Here is a 19895-nt window from a genome sequence, read left to right on the forward strand (position 1 = left end):
TGCACCCTGCAAAGAAAGCTTCAAATTGGCAGGAAATTCTTCCTTGCACCGGGGTTCTCCTCTGCAGCAGAAAACTCCACCGTGCAAGGAAGCTGCAATTTAGCGGGGACAATTTAGCAGTGCCGAAGCACACAAAAACAAAAATCACACCCTTTGGGTTGTGACAGTGGGTATCAGGTGGGGGGGGTGGTAATCCCTGCTGCACTGTGCTGCACAGGGCGGGGGTTGCCATGAGCTTTCAGAGGCCTTGATCCCTGCTGCTGCATCTGGTGAGTGTGGGGCTTTTTATTTCTTTATATAAGTGCTGGGAGGCTGGGGCCAGGTGGGGGATGGGGCTGGGCAAGGCAGCCATGGGGGGTTCTCCCATGGCTCCCCCCCCCTGGGGAAAAGCAGGCACAGCCAGAGCAGCTGCGGGAGAACCTGCAGCAGCCTGGCTGTGCTTGCTTCTCCCCAGCCGATCCGAATCTCTCCCTAATTTTTTCCAAATCGATTCGGAGCCTTCAGATTTGATTCGGACCTTTTAAACAGGCCGAATCTCCTCCAAATCAAATTGGCAACCGAATCTTTGCACAGCCCTAACATTCGCATTTGATATACGAAATGTAGCCACATGCCTGCAGTGGCTCAGGCCAGAAGCCCGGGGGCACTACAGCATGGATCTCTGGCTGTGTTTACTTTGTCTTCCTGCTGCCCCTGAGTTCTCTGGGATTTGTAGTCCAGAATTACAGCAGTAGGACTCTGCAGGGTTGCTCATCACTTCTTCTTCCTGCTTCTAGGTGACTCTGGGATTTGTAGTCAACAGTTGCAGGCAGCAGTAAGTTTGAGTGGGGGAAGGGGTGTTTAACCCCCCACCCTAGCTGGGGTTTGCCTGGGGGGCAGTCCCTACCCCCTACAGACTGGGCTGCATCCCCAGCCAGGTTCCCCCCTCTCCCTCAACCTCTTGTCAAACAGTCCTCACTGCTCCAACTAGGGAGCAGAGGGGCAGGGCCAGCCCTGCTGTCTGGAGCAGACAGCACAGCCCATCCCAGGGCCGGAAAGCAAGCTGGGATGCTGGGGGACTCTGATTTAACTTGAACCAGGAAGGGGTCTGGGACAGAAGTTTCATAAAGCAGTTTAATGCAATTAGTTAAGTCTGATACTCCATTCAGACAGGTTTATCTTAAACTAGCTTCAGCCATTTTGAAACTGGTTTAGGTGCACTGAGCTTCTGTTCTGTTACAGATTTAAACCAGTTTCTGGTCTCTTAAACTGGTATATGTCTAATTTCTGTCCCTAGCTCTTTATCTTAAAAGCAAAAGACACAAATTAGAGGCACTGCACAGAAGTATGTGCCCGGCACTAATACATAATATAATGTAACATATAAGCATGCCCTTGGCATGGCACATTTTCTTTGTCAGACTGATGCTGACAGAGTAGAATGACTCACAAATGTAAGCCAAGACACTAAAATCTGGAAAGGACAAATTTGCTGCTTTCCTGCCCCAGCAGTCCTGGCACTCTGTTTTCCCTCGCAGATTTCATCTTCTCATTTGTTTGTACTGGCCACAAAAAAAAAATCGAACTCATGTGCAAAGCACTTGAGTGTAGTCTCTATGGCTTCCATGGAGTTTACATTAATTTCTGCAAATACTAAACCAAGCAGAAATGCCACCTATATCATGTCATTGCATTGGACATGATATGTATATTAAGTTCCTACATCTCTCTGATTTTCTTTAAATCTCTTGTGATACTTTGTTTAGACAAATAAAAATGTGAACAGCACAGATACTTCATATACTTACCCACCTTAGGCAGAATCACACAAACTTCTCTAAATAAAATTGGATGCTGGCTTTTGATAGTAATTAATTAAGCAATATTTAAAGGATTCTTTTTTACTTTTATAAATACAGCAAAAATAACTTATTACAACCAAAATATTTGTTTTTATAGATACTATATCAGTAATGAGAATGGTGGAAAACCAGGAGGAAGAAACCTTTATAAGTAAGATGTTTTCTCATTTGCCCTGTTTGTTGAAAAATCTTTTAGAAAAATTAGGAAAAATAAACTCTGGGTTTCAGCAAAACAATTCCAAATGATGGAAAATGCTCATTTGAATATCAGTGTTTAAGATTTTTGAATGACTTAAATTCCTTTGTTGTGTTAACTTTAAAGTCTAGGGTCTGATTTTGTTTCAGTTGAGATCAGTAGGACTTTTGCTGTGGACTCTAATGGGAACAGGACTGTGCTTTTATTATGCTATATGCAATGGCACATTTGACAGAAAAAACACATAATGTAACATGCATTGTTACTAGGGTTTGCTGTTTTTTTTAGGAATGCATGTTTTGTCCTGAGATAGTGTCTCCTCTGTATAACAGACAAATTTAATTTGGCTTTACTTAATCATAGGTTAATGATAGTGACTGAACAAACATTTTCAGAAATGTGTCTTGTCTTTGAAATGCAACTTTCTGTCACTTTGCAGAATGGAATTTGGCAAAGGTCAGATTAATGCTAAGTGCATTAGCTGTGATCTAGACCAAGAAAGATGTCAGTATTACAGCACATCCTTCAGCCAAAATGTACAATATTATCTGCTAAACTGTTATGGTGAGTATGGCCCAAACTAATCAACATAACTGTGACTTATTACTTAATGCAGAAGAAAAACAAATCAGCCAGTGAAAGCCTTGGGTACAAGCTAGAATATGTCTTGATTTCTTTGGACTTACACAATAGTAATAAAAAGGGATTCCTTTTCCACTGCTCCAAATGACCCTGATGAAAATACAAGTATAAAATAATATTAAATGGTAGCTTATGCCTATAGTCAGCAGAACTCATCCAATAGCAAAACACAAAACTCTCCTTTCCTGTACAGTCCTAAGCCTCAGGATGTCCCATCCTCTAAAGCAGCCTTTGAAAATAGATATTTCTGGCAAAATGTTCAGAACAGCAATAGATCCTGGCGGTTTCAGATAAGGGTGAATGTAATGCACCAGAGCTGAAGGCTCCTGAATAATGCTTTGCTGCCAGTTCACTCCTCACTGATCAAGTTGATCCTGAACATTGTGCTACCAAGCATCAGGGAGGTGACACTCATACTTCTGAAAAGGAGAGCATGAAGTGTAAGTTCTTTGATTCAAGGAGGACCTCTGGTAGAATTTCCATAGGGAGTTTGGACATTGTTCTTAGACTAAATACAGACAGAGAATTGATTCAATCTTCACAGGTTAGTCTGAGCTGCATAGATTGAACTGATAAGCAAGTGAACAGACAATCGCTTTTGATTCCAGAAATGTAGTCACATGCCTGCAGTGGCCCAGGCTAGAAGCTGGGGGGCGCTAGAGCACATCTCCTGCTTAGCTGGAGCAGACAGCTTGGGCCAAAGCTAGCTCACCCACCCTGCAAGAGTGGGGAGGGAGGAGGGAATATGCGCATGGCAGATGCAAAGCATTCTGGGATGCTGGGGGACTATTAATTAACTTAAATCTGGAGGGGATCTGAGACAGATGTTCAGAAAACTGATTTAATTTAAATCACTCAAGTCTAATACTACATCCATCTTATCGTAAACTGGTTTTAGCTATTCTGAAAGCAGTTTATGTGCACTGAACTTCTGTTATATTACAGATTTTAACTGATTTCCAATCACAAACCAGTTTATGTGTAATTCCTGTCCCTAGCCATAAAGGGAAGCCTATGGAAATGTCTATATTGTAGAAGGACATTGGAGTTACTTTAGTTTGATATGCTTGTTTGGAGAAGGAAGTAATCAGAGAATAGGAACAAAATCAGGAAAGAGATCATGATCTTGCCACAAGGAGTTTAAGAAATATTTATATGTGCTTTGACCTATGGATTTACCTCCTGAGTCACTGGGACATAGATATGATAGTGCGTGGGGGAGTTAATCAGTTGAAGGAAAGTCTAAAAGACTCTTGCTTTTCCCTCTATGAACTGATAGGGTTTCTTTTTTTTTATGGTGATGAAATCTTAAATCAATGCCCTGGGGAGTCTGGGCCTCTCTGCATCCCACCCTCAAATATGGAAGACTGGATGCTCAGATTCTTGGTGGATTGTAAGGGGCAGGGGGGCTTTGGGAAGAGTCCTGATTCCACCCCCCCCCACCCCATGGACCTGAAAAAGTTTTGGATCCAAAGGTTCAGACACATTCCTGGGCTGAGCTTGAGCTATGAATCTTTCAAGTTGCTCATACCTACTTATTGCTTATTGTTATGGAAGCATATTTTAAAAGGCCTATAAACAAAACATGCATGTTCTTGTGCTGTCAACAGGTCCAGGCCTGCCCAAGTGTGCTCTTCACAGAAGTAGTGATGATCAAGGTATTGGAGTTTTTCTGTTTTCAGTTGCATTATGTGTACATGTTCCATGGATCAGGGGTAGTATTCCTTAGTCTTAGAGCTTTTAGAATATTTTACAGTGTATCATATAAAAACAAAAAACAAAAACACCAAACATACTGAATTATTTTTTTTAGTAAAATGAGAAATATTCACTGGAATGAAGTCCTTATAACTGTCATTTATTTATGTGTTAATCTCTGGATTAATTGTGAACAAAGATTTGAAAATCTTGGATTTTAGTCATACATTAAAACTGATTATTTAAATTTGACTTTCATTTGTATTTAAAAAAAACCTAAAGAGCTTCATTCTCACTGGTTGTTGTAACCCTTTAAACATACTGATTTGCAAATAAAAATAGCCTTTATGTTAATTTTGCTGCAAATTTTGCTAACCAGGCTACGCATTCTGTAACTTGACATCCATTAGAAATCTTATTTGTATACGATTTGATTGTCCTGGAAAATAGTGAATAATGTATTTCTTATTTGCTAGGTAACTTTTTCTTTTTTGTGTCAAGCTGTATTGGTATGAATATAGAAATTCAATTTAAAATAGAGAAAAACAGCATTTCAAAATAGTATTAGTCAAGTGAAACCTCATAAAAATATGTGAAAAATGTTTTTCAACATTTGTTTTGCATTTAAAAGTAAATCATTTATTATAAGGAGTCCCCTGTGGTTCAGTGGTAGAATCCTTGTCTACCACACAGGAGACCTGGGTTTGATTCCTGAACACTTATATAGTGACAGCCATGGAGGCACCAAACACCTGGTCTCAGGCTGGTCTTTGGATTCTGTCTCAGTGGCCTAAAGGGAGGATGGAAGGTCTGGGCAGCCTCCACTCACCCAAAAATTCCTGCCCAGGCATATGTATTGAAGGTCTGGGTGGCCCTCATCCATACACCATGATCCAGGAGGATCAACGGTTGCCACAAGTTTTATTATAGTAAATATATAACATTTAGTAAATTGACTATTTCTGGTTACCTTGGGCCAGATTTTCAGAGAGATTGATAAGTCCAGATGGGTACCTAGAAAAATTGCTAAACCAGGTTAGCTACCTCGTTCCCAGGGAAGACCTGCTTAGATGGTTTAAAAAAAAATATCAGAGCAACATATTGCTATGTTTATTTTAATTACTTCAACCAATTACAGAATGTTTAAGCCTTTATTCAGGTTGCTGTCATTTCATATTTAATTTGACATGGTTTTATTTTTAAAAGTACATTTATTTAAATTTTTTTATTTAAAAAGAATTTTTACTATTTAAAAAAAAAGTCTGTTTTGTCCACCCAGCCATCAGAAACTTGGAAAACAACACAGATTTGAATAATTCATTGAAGGACATTCAGATGCCTTCAAAGAAAGTTGAATCCATTAATTTGAATGGGAATGGTAAGTTTCTTTACCACTGTATCTTTACCACTGTATCTTCACCATGTGTCTTTACCAATTTATGCCTGAGTTTCTCCATATGTAAAATTGTGATAATGATACTAAGCTTCTTGGGAAAGTACTTTGAGATTTACTTGAAAAAATCAGTGTATAAAAGCTATCTTTAGCTAGCTGTCTTTAATTTGCTGTTCTTAGAAAAGATGTATTCCATGCTAAAAATACTGGGAAAAATAAGCTGAGATGGAAACTTGCTTAAATATGTAAAATAATTCCTTGCATTCCTGAAGGTCTGAAGCTATGCAATATAATAGAATAAAATGACAATACTATTGGGAGGCAGACAACTAAATCAGATTGAAGAGCACTGCCATACTGAGAAGCCGGCACAGTACCCATCGAGACTATTCCTGACTCCAACTTCTGCTGTCAGCCTTTTTCTTTTTTATGACAAAAATTTACTCTGTTCAGCAAATGAATATTCTTTAAGTAATCAAACTTTATAAATAGTATCCAATTCTCTGCTGCTGCTAACTGTTTTGATACCTCCCTCCTCCCACTCTTATCTCTTTTATATTATAACTTTCTTTATCTTTTTGTTTCTGTCTTTTATTTTCAGTAATATTTTTTATTAGAGCTAATGATGAGATCTTCCAGGGAAGACGGAGGTTTAAAGATGTTCTCCATGCTATCAGTTGTGTATTCATCTTTTTATTCCTCCTTCTTCTTACTACTTCATCTCTTCAGGGTAGAAGCTGTTGGTAAGGGGAATCTTATTTTAATGTAGTACTAGACAGAAAAAAATCAATTTATTTAAACTTACATCAGATCCAAATGTATTCCTATGACCACGTATCCCTATACGTATCAGTGAAGACACAGATGTGCATCTCCAGAGCACAGAGATACAAAATACCTTTTCAGTTGCATATTATCCAGTGTCTTAATCTGACTGTCACTTCAGCACACTTATATTTTAACGTCCTGCGTAGTTTGAAGTGTACAAAGCTCTGTAACGCTTGTACTCTAGCCTAGTATGAAGCACATTCCTACAATCATTCATACTCAACTTCCTACAACATCTATTCCTGTAAAATCCTCCCCTGCCCACCCCACTTAGTCTGTTGATAACATATAACTTCTGAGACAGTAGTCACAGGTCTGTGAACAGAGTTCATTGTTCCAAACTTACTGGGGAAATTCATTCAGCATTTACTCAGCATTTTCTCAGTCGCTGAGCCTAGAAAAGATATTCTTCGAGTTCATAATCATCTGGCCAGTACATCACTTTGCCAGGATTTCCATTTAATTTAGAATCTTAATCAATATTTTAGTGTGTGAAAACATGTTGAGAAATCTTTTTTTTTTTGGTACCTATGAGATTTTAAAAGGCCACAGACTACCTTGCAAGGCTTGAAAAATTTTGAGTTGAGGTTTTTTTAATTCAGTTAGCAAATCTCAATTAATATGTTACAGGCCATTTTTAATATGATTAAGCTTTATACAAATTAAAAAAAAATTAAGGAATGATGCAGATGTACTTTGCCGAACATAAGAACATACGTTCACATAGGTCATGCGTCAGTCAGTTCCTGGGGAAAGAGCCAAGTCACATGATTTTTTTTTTTTCTTTCTTTCTTTTTTATGTTTCAGTATTCTGGTATCAGATGATCTTACCTCCCCATTTTGATTCATCAAAGAAGTACCCTCTGCTCCTTGATGTGTAAGTCGTCTTCCAATACAGGTGGCAATGCTATGTTAATTGCTTTCATCTCCTTCAAAGGCTTCTAACAGCTTTAGAAGACACAAAATTGGCATAAATATTTTTCTAATTTATTTTTAAAAGCAGTTTTGAGAGAGAGCAGAATCAGTGCAAATCCCAGCTTTCCACAGACTGTCAAGGGTTTTTTCCTGTGGTGGACTGCCTATGCCAGGGACAGGCAAGGTCTGGCCCACAGGCTGGATCAGGCCCATGGTGGACTCCACTTCCCAGCAGCTCCTGCCTGTGTTGCTGTGGCCGGTTTCTGTGGAGACCCCAGGAGTGGCAGCACTGTGACAGTGTGAGGCCAGGCTTTCCGTGGGGACTGGCCCTGCCAGCACTGGCAGGATGCACAGATGGGCAGCGAGCTGCTCCAAGGCTGGGATCTTGCGGTGGTGACAGCATGGTCCAAAGCCAGGGTAGAGCTGCGATCCACTGCCCGCACACCTCGGGCATGGGCATGCAGGCAGTGGATCGCTGCTGTGTACCAGCTCTGGGCCACGCAGTCACCACTGCATAATCCCAGCCCCAGCTCCAGAGCAACACCCTACCCAGCCATGCTCCCTGCCAGCACCGCTGGGGCTGGTTCCCATGGAAACCCTGGCCCTGCACCGTCGTGGTGCCGCCCGCTCCTGGGGTCTCCATGGAAACTGGCCACAGCAACGTGGGCAGGGGCTTCTGGGAAATGGAGTCTGGCTGCTGGCCGGATCCACCATTTTGCCCACCCCTGGCCTAAGCACTTCCATTAGAACATGTGGTACAGATTAACAAGACTATTTTGTTGCTTATAGCAGGGATCAGCATCATCATACAGCCTGCAGGCCAGATCTGGCCCACAGAGCCACTGGATCTGTCTCGCAGAACCAAAAGGCTTTGCCTCTGCCCATGCCTGTGCTAGTGCTGGGCAGCAAAGAGCTGCACTGGGGGCTGGCAGCTGGAAGCTGTGCCCCCATTACCACTTCTTTCCCCACCCCCCGGTCCCTGCCTGCAGCATGGGCACAACTTCTACTAGGTAAGGAACTGAGCTGGGCCTGAGTAGCTTCCAGCAGCACCCACAACCAAGAAGCAGGGTAGGGGGAAAAGTGGCAGCAGTGTAGACAGAGGTTCCAGATGCCCGACCCTGGCTCAGTTCCCCACCAGCTGGAAGCTGTGCCCATGCTGCAGTTAGGGAGCAGGGGTCTAGCAGAAGCGGTGAGAAGCAGTTCCTCGGCACAGCCGTGGACAAAGCATCTCCTACCTGTCCCCTCCACCTGCCCCACTGTTGATGTGCTGATAAAGCTACCAGGCCTGCACCAGATTGAAGCTGGGTTATTCCAGCTGTGGCTTTTAAAGGCTGCCTAGAAGGTCTGAATATTATTTAATGAGTAGTTGCAATGTAATTACAGTCTTCAGAATGGACAATATAATGAGAAGTCTAGATAGTAACACCTGAGGGAGGTTTGTTTTAGAGGAGCTTTCGTATGCCAACATTATACAGCTGAAGAAAAGAGAAATCATTTCAGGGGTATCTTACTATATGGAAATATAATTCTCTTAAGACCTGATCCTGCATGATTTTGAAGTCTTCCTTTGAGGCCTCAAGCAACCTCAGTACATGCAAATCAGTAGGCATTGAGGGAACATAATTTATTCATCATCTTGGGATCCCTCTTAGGCCAGATCCAAAGCCCGCTGAAGTCAATAGACATCTTTCCACTGACTTCAGTATGTTTTGATTGGATCTATAATGCTTACTGAAGAAAACTAAATAGAAAACTGCCTGATATTTCCTAGTTCCAAACTCCAGAAAAGAAAAATGTTCTCGAACTATTTGTACATATTAGAGAAACGTTAGGTTTAGAAATCTTTATTTAAGGCAGTTATAGGCCTTGAGACCAGTGACCAGAGAGAGACAGATTAAAGTATTGTAATGGCATACAATAACCTCCATATTCAAAACCATAATCAGGCTAATGAAATGAATAGTATAAAAAGACACATTCACTGGACCATGAACATATACTCTTTGTTCCTTTTCTTTCTCAGTCTTCTGCTTATAGCAGTATAATAGTATGTTTGCCGTAATTTCTGTTTCTTTTAACTGAGTTATTGCAATTTGTTATTTATAGAAATACCTAATGAATTTCTCTGTTTGCTGGGAAATGGCTCTCAAAGACAAGTAAAACACATTAGTAGTTACACTGAACATAAAATATGAAAGTTGATTCCTCTTTTTTCTTATTTAATGAAATTTGGATCACTGGACTTATTATTTGCCACTTAAACTTTTCATGAGTAGTAAATGCTCTTTACTTGTTAGTATTCAAAACACAACCACCCCCCACCCCCACATGCTCTCATCAAGTAATCTGTGGCTTGGTGAGTAGCTCCTTTGCTTCGTACAATATGGTACTAATCATCGCACTCTGGAATGGAGGTGCATACCCTCCAGAAAGATCATACGAACATCATTGTCCAGATGACAGGTGAGCGTTGTCACTATTCCCTCAGCAATAACAGGGTCTTCAGCACATGGAAATAATGCTACACGTAGGGATCCTACAAGTTGGAATGTTTCCATATACACAGTTCACATTGGGTTCCGTGAATTTCTGATGTTTACATGACTCAGTTTTGAAAGTGATGTACTTACACACGAGTCATAATTGTAAGAATCCTGTTATTGTTTAGACTTCGATATGTGCGTCTTCCATTTTTAAAAAGTTGCTTCTCTTTCCCCCAAATATGGGAAATAAAATTGGATAGCTTTAAGGTCCAATCTTCCAGGTCTGTCTTAAGGGTCATCTTGCTTTATGAGCACATAAGATGGCACATGGCAAATTGTTTAGAAGCAGAATAGCCAGATTACACAAATATTACTTACTTAATCAAATTGGTGTGGCTTTATCTCCAGAATGCTCACATGCCTCTTAAGTATTTAAAAATAGAATATCCACTAACAGTGTTTCCCTCTTTCTTCCTTCCCAGCCTGGATGAAAAATAGCCTGATTACTTAATAGGTGTATCTTTAATTTCACTAATGAGTCACCAAAAGTGTGGAGAAAAGATAAGGATTTTTTAAATTTTCACAAGTAAAAGCTATTCGCTTTTGATTCAAAGTTTTTTTTTCAACTAGACACTTAATGAATACTAATTAGGTGGAGCAACAGAAATAGATTAGTTCAGTTAAACAATAGCATCTTTTTAAATTGCAGTGATAAAACATGCCAAAACAAAGAGGGATTTTGATTAGGATTCTTGGTATCCCACTCTATTTGATTTTAAGACTGTAATCCACAGGACAAAGCAATAGACTTCCTACATTAGGGCCAGTCTTGGAGTCCTTACTCATGAATATTTCCATGAAGATTGCAAGTCATATTACCCAGGAAAAGCAGAATTTAGTATAAGCAGTGGAAACTTTTCATACATTCCTGATGCTCAGTTTAGTCATAAAGTTTGCCTGTTTGTTATTTCCAGTGATTGTCAGCACTAAGAGCATTGTATAGGATTGATGAAAGAATTAGGGAATGGCAAGTGTTTGAATCCTTTGGGACTCTTTACATAGGTATGCCGGGCCCTGCAGTCAGAAAGTAGATGATGCCTTCCGAATCAACTGGGCTACATACCTGGCAAGCACAGAGCAGATCATCGTGGCTAGCTTTGATGGCAGAGGAAGTGGCTACCAAGGAGATAAAATCATGCATGCAATATATCGAAGACTGGGAACATATGAAATAGAGGATCAAATTGCAGCAGCCAGGTGAGCATACAGTAGACTGTCACTGATCACTATATAACCAGTTGGATGTCCAGCTGTTGACATTTTAAGTGCAATAAACTAGAACACTATTGTTTCTGCTCAGTAAACAACTCATAAATCTGGGAATAGAGAAAAGAGGATTTATCAAATGGTCGTACTGGAATTTGTACCAAAAGTTGTAGCTAAATACTAGTTAATTTCCATATGCTGAGCAGTTGTAATTCTACATGTTTAAAAACATAGAGTAAGTAACATCATGACAAACAGTAAGAGGAGAATGTGCTTCATTGGCAAAAACTTTATTATCCTGGTGGTTTTACAGAAAAGAAAGGATGATGTTGTCTGTAGCATAGGGCTCAGAGTTAGGAGAACCAACTTCTATTTCAAGCTTTTCTAAGCTTTCTTTGTAAGTCTGGGCTAGTCCTCTTATGGCCAAATGTTCAACATGGATCTTTTTTCTATAAACCCCTACCTATTTACTGATTCTTAACAGGACTGAAAACCAATGACTTATTGATATAGAGTACAAAAAGCAGAAAAACAAATCATTGACTTCAGTTCAGTAAGACTGATTTCTGTTTGTACATATTGAGCTACTTGGCACTTGCACTGGTGGTCATATTCAACATTCAGGCCCCTGACAGACGTTAAAGTAAAGACATGATAGGAACTGATGTAGGATTCCAACAATCATGCTTCCTGCCATGTTACACACGCATGGCAGGAGGTGTGACTGGTGTATTGGTGATTGTGGTGGTGAGGTGTATTGTAATTATACCAGTTTCCATCATACCATATTGCCGGTGCAGGGGGAGCCAGATACCATCTGTCAGGGGCCTCCTGGAACCCCATTGAAGTACATGAAGTCAGTGAGATTGCACCAGAATAACAGAGAGGTGAATTTCACTCCTGAAGAGGAATCTGAGTGAATGGAGACTTAAAACAACCCAGCTCTCCCCCCACCCCCCAAAACAAAACAAAACAAAACAAAACAAAAAACACCTAAAAAAACCCTCTTCATCCTCTCACTGGCCAGAGTTTCAAGAGTTTTACACTTTGGGCTGCAGCTTTCCATTTTGTGCTACACGATTGCTGTTGTCATTCTAACAATCACCTGGATGAATTCAAAACAATTTATGTAAAAGCCAGTGCATCTGGTGACAGAACTTTTAAGAAGCTGACAGGTTTTGTTTTCTTTTAATGACACAAAACACTCAGCAGGTTTTTTGAAAATCAGAGAAACGGTGAAGCATGCATTTTGTCTCAAACAATCATCATAATTGAGAGGTCCAGCCCTAACCTTACAAGCCAAAACCTACACATAAAATGGGTAATTGCATATGATCACTGTAATATACGTTGTAAACATCTGCGATCTATTGAGTTTGATTTTTATTTGTTTTTAGAAAATTTTCTGAAATGGGCTTTGTTGATAAAAACAGAATAGCTATTTGGGGTTGGGTGAGTATTCACGTTGCTTCTTTACATAGTTGTAAAGACTATTATGTCTTCTTTTGCTTACACGGTATACTTACACCGAACCACACAGGCTTGGTGGGGTTCAAATAAACAGTTACTAATTATATGCACATCTAGGGTTCTTGTGGCTGTGGGAATGGTAATAATGAGAACTAAGGAACCTAGAAAATATTTTTTAAGAATTCCTATACACTGTGTTTACAAAGATGAAACAGCTGTTATGTTTTCCTACAGTGTATAGTCATATGCATTGACTTGTATCTTGGAGGTTAGCAGGACTCTTTTGATAAGTGTATTAAAATATATTATGCTTTCTGAGTCCAAAAGGAATAGATCATTAAGATACCTAACTACCTGCATGCTCTTCTGTCATGTGCTATATTTAAGCATCTGTGTATCAGGCTACATTGTGAGTTTATCATGTGAAAACAGTAAGGAGCAGTGTCATTTTACATTGCCACGAAACAGACTGAAAAGGAGATTGTCACTCTTAGGCTAGGAACAGATGTTACATTTGTCCCTGGACAAGTTGTACCTGTGTTTGTCCCAGAATAGAACTATCCCAGGATTGGCATGTACACACATTACCCTTGTAATAATGAGAGGCTGAATGCCCTGTTGCTTTTCTGTTAGTGATTTAGTGGTGCAATCCCAAGGTAACTGTTCAGATGTACTTTGTGATGAACCTTTTTTAGGATTTATTCTGGGACAATGGACATGGATGTCTGAACAACTTGTACTTTGTCTTGGAATAAAATGGCTTATCCTGGGAAAAATGCAGCATTTGTTTTTAAACTTTGAGTCATAATCTTGTTGCTCTTGCTGCTTTAGGGGGTGAAGAGAGGGAGTAGGGGAGAGGTCAGATATGCAATGTGTCTGACTTATTCCTGACACACTATATAGCTATCTGGTAAAGCACATTGTAGGGTTAAGCCTTGACTTCATCCTTTTCCATCCAACTGTGAAGAGAGGGGACACTGTTTTTTGAAGTCCCTGGTACTGGCTCCACTGCAGTTTAGTTGCATGTTTGCAGCTCCCCGTTCCAGAGCCTGTTCCTCATACAGTGCTTTGCAATAGATCACAACAGTTAACCCCATATTTATTACCTACTTCACCTCATCCACCAGTGAAACAAGACTCACAATTATAAAGGAGATATTTAATATAAGAAAAGTGTAGAACCTCTGAAGAGATGATAAATAGTTTAGTAGATGGGTCATTTCCCTTCCTTTTCTTTAAAATAACTTAATTTTTTTCCCCTAGTCTTATGGGGGATACGTGACCTCCATGGTGCTAGGATCTGGTAGCGGAGTGTTCAAGTGTGGAATTGCTGTAGCCCCTGTGTCACGCTGGCAATTTTATGGTATGTGATAACTTCACAGTTACAAATCTTCCCATATGTCTTGTAGTACACGCACTGAAAAGTGTTGATTCATAGAGTAAAACCTTGATCAAATTCTGGATGATCGTAAATGGATGATGCCACTTAAATGCCAGTTGGTTTGTTTTTGCGAACCAATGTGGAATATTATGCTTCAGCATTACACAGACTCCCCCAATTCTGGTTCTCATTTGAAAAGTCAGATACTAAATTTAAGATAATTTGTTTAACCTTTAACAAACACAGAATCATGGTAATATTTACAGTATCACTATTATGTTAATGTCTGCATTTACATTCCCAATAAACTGTTTTATAAAGTATTCAGACCATTACTGTCACATTGTCCATTACTATTAGTCTTTGTTTCCTTAAAATATAATGTTGCTTACAAAGAAAGATTTAATCAAATTTTGTATAAAGTCACCCCCTGAAAACACAGACTTTGTTGTTGTTGTTCTTTTGCTATGTTTTGTTTTTCTTTTGGGGTTTTAAAATTCAGTTTTTGCAAATATAGGTAATTTTCTGAAGAAATACCTGCATGGGTAAAAAAAAAAAATAGTACAAACATATAATTTGCTAAAAAAAGTCCAGACAAAACCTGTGTTCCCATGCCATACTGGCACTTGAAAATGTGAAAAGACTATTAAAAGGTCTTCCTTATTACTTTAAAACAATATAAACAAAAAAATAAATTGTGGGAGCTTACTTCGCAGAAAAAGCCATGATAAGATGGTAGCCTAAAGCTGTGATGAGGGACTTACTTATGATTTAGACTCAGCCTGAATAAAGGGTTTTCTAGATAATTTACAAGGGAGACATTTAAAATATTTTTCTTTTTTTCTTTGCGCTAAAATGGGATGGGTTATTTTACAGAATATTAAACAAGACTAGACCAGCATTGTTGTTACTAAAATTACTGCCATTTTTTATCAGAATGCCCAACCCTGCATCAGGTATTTGGTACTATTGTCTAAAAGCTTTATAATTCAGAACCTTTGACATTTAATTTCTAAAGTGACAGCACATCTATCAAGTAACACAGAAGGAAAATCACAAACAAAACTACTAAAAACCTGAGAAATACAGTGTGACATACCACTGAATGCATGTTACATGTCTCTTTCCATTGAATGATTTAGAAAAATAATTGTTTTTGGTCACTTCAGGAAAGGTGTTCAATCCCAATGACTATAAAACATACCTATTTTATGAAAAATAATACTAGACTTTAGTAATGAATAGTTGCAATGTAATTAAAGCCATCAGAATGGATAGTATAATATTGTGCTCCTCATTTGTTGCATAATAACATCTTCCCCCCGCAAATTACTTTTTATTACTATTGTGCAATTTTTAGTTGCCAGTAGCTCTTTGTGTGTACCAAATTTTCATGACATCTTATGCCAGATATTCCAATATAGCAGGGAATCTATGCAAAGGTTTTATTTTCAGTGACAAAGAAACAGTAGCATTCCACACTGCAAGTTAGTAGATCATTTAAAAGGACACAGTGGGATTTAAAATCATCAGCAGCAAAAATAAAATCAAACATATGACAACATTTACAATAATCAGTAGTTAAATGGACACTGAAATATGGTGATTGTGTGTCAGTTTGTGTAATTTAACATGGAATACAGCAGTAAAGCTGGCAAAGGAAATGATAGTGGCATGCTGGAAAATCTATGAAAAAACAGAGATATTGTATCAAAAGCAAATAAAGCTTAATTGAGCTCTAAAGAAATAATTCAACTTTTGCAGTTTTCTTCCTTAATATCGTTACATTTGAAATACCTCAGAAATTATCTAAGTTGTTTTCAGAAACCAGTTAGCTAATGCAAGATTGTTCACATTTTCCTAAAGATTACTGGAAGAATAGCAATAATGTAACATTGACACAAGGTGGTTTATTAATATTCAACATTCAGGTGTCCATGGCAACCACAACATTAAATATTCTGAACAATTACTATTACCTACAAGGCTCATCAGGGAAAATGGTGACTTTTTCCAATATGGTAATGCATTCCTTATGTCTCCAAATAACACAACATGTGGAATTGCAGGTAGAGAAAAACCTTACAAAGTGAAAGCATTGTAATATATTCACATTTTAACATTACAGATTCAATATATACAGAGCGCTATATGGGTCTTCCTGTAGAAAATGATAATCTAAAATACTATGAGGTAAGAAAGTATTTTATTTCTTTTTTATATTATTAAAGCTTATTTTCCCCCTCCCAACTGCATCGTAAGGAATTATTAATACATTCCTTTTTTTTCAGAATAATTTGTGTGTGTTGAATCCAGTTCAAGCTGTATTCAGCTGTGTTTTCAAAAGTCCTGGCATTATGTCTTTAGGTTTAGAATGAATTATTTTTAATTGTTACCCCAGGTGGTGGTTGGTTTTTGTTTTGTGGGGGTTTTTTATGTCAGATTCAGTTTGGACATTTTGTGAACAGAGTTCACAAGCTATAAATTGGGGGTAATTATTTAAATTGCTAAAAAGTTAATTTGTTTAAAAATACATTGCTGGGCAAACCACATTGTATCTTTAAAACTATGCCAAAAGAAAGTCACTGCTTTGTTTCCTGTCCAGATTTGATGATAAATATAGACACTCCATGAATTTTTTCAGTTACAAGCTTCTTGAAGTTAATAAGAAGAGGGGGAAAGAGGGAGAAAACCTATTAGATATGGTGAAAGCTACAATAAATTTACAAGACTTGACAATGCTGCTCTAGTCACTATTCAGATAGGATCAAATTCTGAACTGGAAAATGTCAGGGACCTTGGCCACTACTCTTGTCACCTTAAAGTTACTGTAGTTGTGGTGTAGAATAACTATGGATTCTTCAGGATTGTGGGAAAACAGAGCTAGAACCAACATAATTATTGTAGATGACTGCACCAAATCCATGATTGTGTGGATTTCTGGAGAGGTAGGAATGTAACCAATCTGTCTGTGCTTGCAAGCTCTCTCTAGCTGCCTGAATAACAACTTGGTGGTATAAGGCAGAGCAACCCCAAGATTTCTCTAGTTTTTGCTGAGGAAGGGACCAGTCAATAATCATATTTAGAGTTGGGGGGCAAATAAAATGGCTATAAGACACTATACAGGCTCCTGGGACTCTTATTAATACAGACAGACTCAATGGCAGATGTAGAACCAGCATAGCTTGCAGGAATGGAAGCATGCTGGGCTGTTCCTAAGCTGTAGTTTCCAGTTCATGGGACACAGGGCAGCAATGCTGGGGCGCCTACAAGTACTAGAGACAAACATCAGGTTAGGAAAGATGTAAATACCCACCCTGTACATGTTTAGCTCGTGCAGGTCACAAGAATCATTTAGGAGAAGATGAGAAGGAGTCCACTATAGGTAGGGGAGGAAAGGAAGCTTGAGAAAAGTGTTTCTCTGATGTTATTTTGGGTTTGACTTTTAGTAAATTGGGACAGTTTTAAAATGACACTTGACTGCATGGTACAAATGGTAAGTGGTGCTTACTAGGAGACATGACAAATGTTATATTAAATATGTAGATGGACTGAAATCTCCTTTGTGGACCTATCACAGTCACGTAGGCTGTGGCAGCTGTTATGTTGTAAAGGTTTTAATAACTTGGAGATATGATGAACGCAGTGGTGGATGCTGGACTGTGCCAACCATACCTTACTTTTCATGGCTCATTTATTACAGCAGACATTTCAAGACCCATCATAGACTCTGACTGACAAATCTGCTTTTTTCCAGCTGTTAGGTCCATCTCCTTTCTTTCTGCTTTTTTCAAGAATGCTCCTTTAAGGAAGTGGGAGAAGTAGCAAATTTGCTAGGTAGCAATGTAAATAGAAGCCACTCTCTTGCTACAGAATGGAACGTTAACACACTGGGTGCACAAAGTCACTCTCCAGCTTCACGGCACAGATGGCACCAGAGGACTGTTTTATCCTTTCACGCCAGGAGTCGGATTTTCTTGGCGCAACATCCATTGCTGGCAATGACCGCGTTGAAACTGCCAGTACCAAAGAGCTAAAGGTTTAAAATGTGTTAGTCAGAGGACTAATTGGGAAGGATGGTGGCTCGATGAAAGAGGGGGGTGGGTAATCATACAGATCAGATTCTCTCACTAGTTTTCTTTACTGGTAGAAAAGTCTGACTACAGTCCTCCTTTCCTGCACACTCTTAGAACCCCTTCTCTTCACCTGCTAATGTTTTCCTAAGGGGTATTCATGGGGGACTAGTTTTCTTCCAAGAACCGAGTTTCTCACAACCTTGCTGAACCCACTCAGAATTTTTCCCCTCTTAACTTCTTCCTTCAAGGTTTTGCCACACAAAGACCTTTTTGTCCATGGAGAGCTGGTGAAGACTGCCTTCTGAGCTTAACAGCACAACACTGTTCTTAATTCAGTGAGAGTGACTCGATTCAAACTGAGCCCTAGTCTTCTACACAGTGCTGCAAAGTACTAGCCAGAGTAGGAGGGTCTGAACTCCTCTTGTAATACTCTACACTCATTGTTACCACCTTGGTCTCAGAAATGCTGATGGATCTGAATGCTTTTGAGATGTAAGTTTCCATTGATGTTGTGAAGAGGACCTGGGGAATGATTTGGTCATGCAGTCCTAGGCAGCTAATTAGGTGTGATTGGGTATTATTATTATTATTTTTATTTTTTAAGGCTACCTTGAAGTTTGAAAATAGGAGCTTGGAAAAAAACTTCAACTGAATGTTAATGAAATGTGAACATGTGTTGTCTTCACATAAATGAAAATAAAACCTGGCCCATTTTTGGTCCTGTAGAGATAGCCAGAGAGATTTTATATAATTAGGAGTTTTGTAAAGGTGGCAAACAACTACACATGAGGTTACAATACATCAGAGAGTAAGGGCCAGCCAAAGAAAGTACAGATCTTAGGCTGAGAGAATGGGAGGCCTGTCTGTCCTTGGAGGTTTCTGGGACTTGTATCAGAAGAAGAGATGACAAAGAGACCAGACCCTTAAAAGTCAGAGACAGCAGCCGCCCAGAGCACACAAAAGGGACTGTTCAACTTGTGAAAGAGAACACTCTTTTGCAGTTCACTCTGAATTTGATATGCTTTTGGCAAGTGTTTGAAACAGTCATAGATTTGGCAATCTTTTGCTAGCAGATTTGAAATGTTCAGTCCTTAAGAACTGCTGCATCATTAGGTTATGCAAAACAGGGTACAATTTTGTAAATATGCCATCTTGTACTGATCTGACATTTGTTCTATTATCCGAGAATATGCTAAAGGGAGAGAGACCTTCAGTTTCAGCCAAACCTTCACTTGTTTGTTGCGTGCTGATAAAATGTTGACTGCTGTGTGATCTTTAGCGAAGCCAGTTATGCTCAGTGTAGCCCAGAGCTGAACACTTGCACCGACAGGGGCGTTGGGAGAGGTGACTTGTACAATGACTAATAAGAACACACAATCATGCTCATATACTGGATTTATTTACAGCCAGATGTGTCCAACAGCCTGATCCAGTACATCAGTTGTTGCTTTTGGGTGCAACTGCCCACTCAACTTGTTACATTGAAATATCCTTTTTGGAAACCAGAGGCCAGGGCCTGTACTTTGTACACCTCTCACTGAGATGAGAGGGATTGCTTGGGTGAGAGCAAAGATAGAATATAGTTCAGAGCAATCACAAGTATCCATGTTAAAGTGGTAATCTATAGGGAATAAATTTGGTTCTTAATGTTTAGGAAATATATACAAGCAAATTTGCCTAATGTGAACATTAAGGTGGAGGAAGCA

General features: G+C 39.2%; 1 protein-coding gene across 1 annotated transcript in view; it reads left to right on the forward strand.

The window, feature by feature from the left end:
- The window catches only part of DPP4 (dipeptidyl peptidase 4), a 77720-nt gene that overhangs the window by 51674 nt on the left and 6151 nt on the right, over positions 1 to 19895 (forward strand). Inside the window, exons 16-24 of the mRNA XM_014526682.2 lie at positions 1939 to 1992; positions 2477 to 2601; positions 4290 to 4337; positions 5657 to 5755; positions 7406 to 7475; positions 11059 to 11253; positions 12660 to 12714; positions 13996 to 14095; positions 16242 to 16306. Of these exons, the coding sequence (XP_014382168.1) occupies positions 1939 to 1992; positions 2477 to 2601; positions 4290 to 4337; positions 5657 to 5755; positions 7406 to 7475; positions 11059 to 11253; positions 12660 to 12714; positions 13996 to 14095; positions 16242 to 16306 (811 nt within the window). The remainder of the gene's footprint in view (positions 1 to 1938; positions 1993 to 2476; positions 2602 to 4289; positions 4338 to 5656; positions 5756 to 7405; positions 7476 to 11058; positions 11254 to 12659; positions 12715 to 13995; positions 14096 to 16241; positions 16307 to 19895) is intronic.

This window comes from Alligator sinensis, unplaced genomic scaffold (genome assembly GCF_000455745.1).
Source record: "Alligator sinensis unplaced genomic scaffold, ASM45574v1 scaffold1779_1, whole genome shotgun sequence".
NCBI classification, from domain to species: Eukaryota; Metazoa; Chordata; order Crocodylia; family Alligatoridae; genus Alligator; species Alligator sinensis.